Source organism: Antechinus flavipes, chromosome 3, assembly GCF_016432865.1.
Source record: "Antechinus flavipes isolate AdamAnt ecotype Samford, QLD, Australia chromosome 3, AdamAnt_v2, whole genome shotgun sequence".
NCBI classification, from domain to species: Eukaryota; Metazoa; Chordata; class Mammalia; order Dasyuromorphia; family Dasyuridae; genus Antechinus; species Antechinus flavipes.
In genome coordinates, this window is record NC_067400.1 from 415,720,097 (window position 1) to 415,724,575 (window position 4,479).

The 4,479-nt window shown below is 40.3% G+C and overlaps 1 protein-coding gene across 2 annotated transcripts; it reads left to right on the plus strand.

Moving 5' to 3' along the window:
* Nucleotides 1–231: 231 nt before the first annotated feature.
* Nucleotides 232–4,063, plus strand: ATP5MC3 (ATP synthase membrane subunit c locus 3). 2 transcript variants are annotated; one of them, XM_051986169.1, is made up of 5 exons: nt 232–349; nt 545–663; nt 1,872–1,949; nt 2,770–2,963; nt 3,804–4,063. In XM_051986169.1, the coding sequence occupies exons 2-5, from the start codon at nt 625–627 to the stop codon at nt 3,916–3,918; spliced, it is 426 nt and encodes a 141-aa protein (XP_051842129.1). In that variant the 5' UTR covers nt 232–349; nt 545–624; the 3' UTR covers nt 3,919–4,063. The 2 variants fall into 2 exon arrangements, with proteins under 2 accessions (XP_051842129.1, XP_051842130.1); XM_051986170.1 differs by having other exon boundaries at nt 307–424.
* Nucleotides 4,064–4,479: the final 416 nt, after the last annotated feature.

Genomic DNA, 4,479 nt, shown 5'->3' on the forward strand with positions numbered 1-4,479 from the left:
TCCTTAAAAAAAGTAGATTTGGTCAAAATGGATCCTCTGCTGTTCTTCTCCTAGCCTAAACAGCTCCATTCACCTACTGCAGCCACTCGCTCCTTAATCTTTTCCTTCTCCCTCTCCCTTGGTACAGTCAAACCCTGTTGTCCTTCCCAGCTTGTTACTAATAAAGTTGTTACAAAGTGACCTTGAGTGTCTATTTCCCCGAACCTCCACCCACTCGGATTCCCCCGCCTTCTCTGCCGTAGCCCCCTCCTCCTTCTCCATCCGGGTGCTGGGGTTGGGATAAGAGGCTGACTGCGCTTGCGCGCCCATCCCCACTCGGTTCGACCTCTGCCGCAGCCGCTTGAGAAAGGTAAGTCCCGGGCGCGTCGGAGCCGAACTCGGCCCAGTCCGCTGCCTCATTCATTCGAGCTGCATCGTGCACCAGGTGCGGTGTAGGGAGAGGAGGGAACGCAGCAGGCCTAGGCTGTGGGTTCCGGGGACGGGAATCGGGGGAGCAAGCTCCAAGCGGGCATTTGACCTTAAAGCTTGTTTCCTCTCTCCGCAGATAGCAGAGAAAGCGGCATTAAGCCGAGCCCTCACCTCCCGCCACTTGATCCAGTCGCCGCCGTCCCAGCTGCACCTAAGATGTATGCCTGCGCCAAGCTCGCCTGCTCCCCCGCTCTGGTGAGTGGCTTTGGCGCCGAGAACCGTGGGCTCCGGGCGCCCCGAGAGCGTCCACGTTGAGTGACAGGGGAGGCCAGCCAAGGCCAAAGCGGATCCTCTGTGCAGGCCTTAGGCTCCCATTGCCCGTTTTTTCTCGGTTTGCTTCACAGAGCCCTCTGGGACGGAGGAGCCCTTCTCCCCTCCCTGGCTAAGGAGCTGCAGAGTTTCTCCTCGGCCTGGGAAACTTGGTGAGGGTGAGGGGGAGAAGAGGTCGGCGGGGCCTAGCTGTCAGGCTTCACCCTGAGTGTAGGTCAACTCTTCCCCTACCCAGGCTCTGGCCCTTGTTGGTCGGTGTGGCCAGGCCCAGCCCTCAGGGTCAAGTAAGGGCCTCCAGTGTCATTGCCACGAGTGCGGGAAGAGGGTCGACGGGGAGGGGGCCTAGTTCCGGCGGCCGCGCCAGAGAACTCCTTGCCTGTAGGTCAAACTCCCGCAGCCCCAGAGGGAGGGACTTGGGCTCCCCGAATGGGCGGGGAAGAGCTGGAGAAACGCTGCTCGGACGGCGGAGGGGCTCTGCGCTTTCGGGGTGTTTGCTGGACCCAGAAGGGCCCCTCTGGGAATCGGGACAAAGTTCTGTTAGGACTCGCAGTGACCTTAGGCCCTTGGAAACCCAAGGGCATAGGCCGAATTGGAAGAGATCTCCTTGGCTTTTGTAAGGATTGCTAGACTTTGTTTTCTTAGAACATAACTTAATGCTTTTTTTTGACTAAGGATTAGTGTTTTACCAGGACTTCACCTTTTTTATTTTTCCTCCATTTTTAGAAGTGAGTTTTGTTTTCAATGACAAATAACTTCAAAAATAACCAAAGTCTCATTAGGTTTTCCTTTCCATTTATCTGGATTATTTGTTTCACTTCATAGGTTTTAGATTTCACTATTTAGTAAATTTAGTAAATTGGGTTCACTGGATAATTCCTAGAGTTTGTAGTGCTGTAGTATTAAAATTAAAAATTTTGAATCAGAACTTTTTTGAAAGTGTAATATATAGTATGATCCTTAAAAACCTCCAAGTCATTTTACAATATAAGTACTTTTTCTTTCCTTTTCTAGTCTGTTTTTAACCATTAGTTTACTTAGAATTTTGGGTGTCCATCCTCCAAAAAGTCAGTGAAGCTCTACAGAACATATGTTTGCTTAGTATATGAGAATTTAATTTATTTTTTGTTTATCAGATCCGTGCTGGATCCAGAATTGTGTACAGACCAATTTCTGCAGCAGTGTTGTCTCGACCAGAGGTCAGGACTGGAGAGGTAATTGGTTATAAGCGAACTCTTTCATTGTCTTATGGGTTTTAATGTGTTATAGTGGTATCTTTTTGTATCCTCTCTTAACAAGAATAAAATAAGGAGTAAACACAAGTTCTAGAGATTTAGCCATTTGAAAAAAGATTTCAACACATGGGACTCAAGTGTTATAGATCTTGACTTCTTAAACTTTTTTCACTTGGGACTCTTTTTCTTTCCAGAAATTTTATGTATAGGTATATAAAATAGATATGCATATCAAACATTTACAGATAACATAATTGTCCTGGGGGCGGAGGGGTGGGGAGACATTCAGTTATTAGACCTCATATGAGGTCATGACCCACAGTTTAAGAAGCTTGGTTATAGATCGTTTATTTAGAGCTGAAAGGGAAGTTAGATCTTTAATATACAAAATCTGGTTCAGCCTTCATATTTTACAAATGAGGAAACTGGGGCCCAGAAAGGTTAAGTAATTTGCTTAAAGTTACAGATAGCACATCTAGGATTTAAACCTAGGTCCTCAGATTCCAAATAATGTGTACCATCTCCAATAAGAATGTGTCTACCTATGTCTTCAAACTAAAACTATAGTAGTAATACAGTTAGGACAATAAATTGTTTGGCCATATAGTCATTTAAATACAGGTGCTCTGACTTCACATGATGTGTATTTATACTCACATTACATGCTCCCTATTCCTAATACATTTCTTACCTACATGTATTAAAACTAAAATTGGAGCAATATATATGGCATTAGCTTGGCAATATACTTAATCTAACTATTCATTTGACCTTTGTCTTTTTTTGATTTTTTTCCTAGGGCAACACAGTATCTTATGGGGCCCAGAACAGGATGTCTCAGCCAGCACTAAGGGAGTTCCAGACCAGTGCTATCAGCAGAGACATTGACACTGCTGCCAAATTTATTGGTGCAGGTGCTGCCACAGTAGGTGTGGCTGGTTCTGGTGCTGGTATTGGAACTGTCTTTGGTAGTCTGATTATTGGTTATGCCAGGTAACTTAACTTATCTGAAAATTCATGATCATATTTATTGCATGCACGCTAATGTGTTTAAAAAGTACTAATTTTTTTCATCAAAACCAAAGTAGGGGGTGAGTCAAAGGAAAATAAAGTCCTGTGCTTTGGACCTGAAAATAACAACACTAGTGAACATATTTTTAAAATTTCCATAGTACACTTCTTAGGTATATTTCCCTGTTTATGATTTAAATCCTTATTTTTACAAATCATCTTTTGGTTTGATAACATGCTTAATATAATCTATTATAGTCCCTCAAAATATGTGAAATATCCACATCCTAAACCTGTGTGTTCCCACAGGTCAAATGAAAAAATGGCTCTCAAAAATATTTTTGAAAACATTGCTTGCTTTTTCAAAATAATCTTTGTGTTTTCCCTCCCTTATTTCTGATATACTTAAGATCTTGCTTTCTAGAAATTTGATTTGAGTTTGCTTATAAAGGCATACCTGTTGAAGTTCTTTCTTAATATCCACTACACAAGAAAAAATTGGCTCTTAGGATAGAAGTAGTTATTTGTTTAGAATTCTTTCAGATGTTTTACCTTAGAAGTAAAATACTTAAGTGTATACTTCATGGAAAAGTGGTTTTCAAATAAAAAATAAAGGTTGTCGGAGTTCATCTTGTTAGATATGTGACTTTCCAATAAAAGTAATAATGAATGTATGTACAGTTGAAAACTGATTTAAGCAGCATCTTATGGCAACAACCTTAAAAAAAAAAGACTTCAGCCTTATAGACATTGAAACTTAACTAATATATCTAAATAATATATTTCCTATATCTTTTTTTTTTTTTTTTTTTTTTTTTAAAGAAACCCTTCATTGAAGCAGCAGCTGTTCTCATACGCTATCCTGGGATTCGCCTTGTCTGAAGCTATGGGTCTCTTTTGTTTGATGGTTGCTTTCTTGATCTTGTTTGCCATGTAATAAGTTGCTGCTTGAAATGTTGACATTTAATACAAATTACGGATGTAATTCTGTGTATCTTACTGTGGCTCCGAAAACTATTGTGTTGGTGTCATGGAAATGTACATTATTTCCAAAGTCATTTCATTAAAGATGATAACTTTAATTTTTGTTGTCATTTGTACTTTTATGTTGAACTTAACACAGGGGAACACATGCTATAGTATACATTATACTGCTAAACTGAATGAATCCATTAACTTTTGATCTAGAGTGGTTTTTGAGTGATGTAAAAGGAAGATTATTGTATATTGCCTATTTTTCATGTTTGCCTAAAAAATGTATATATAAATTTCTTTCATGAAAAGTACAAAAGTTGATTTTTAAATCAGTATGGACTTGAATTGGTTGGCTTTTATTGTGATTTAATCTCTAGTTAGTGTGTATGTACAAAAGCCAAAGTAGTCTTTTAAAAATTAATTACATCAGAAATTTTAAATACTTTTTAGCTGTTACAACCTTAAACTATAAAAATCTGATTTTATTTCAGATATCCATCTTAATTTTATGACATTAGCAAAG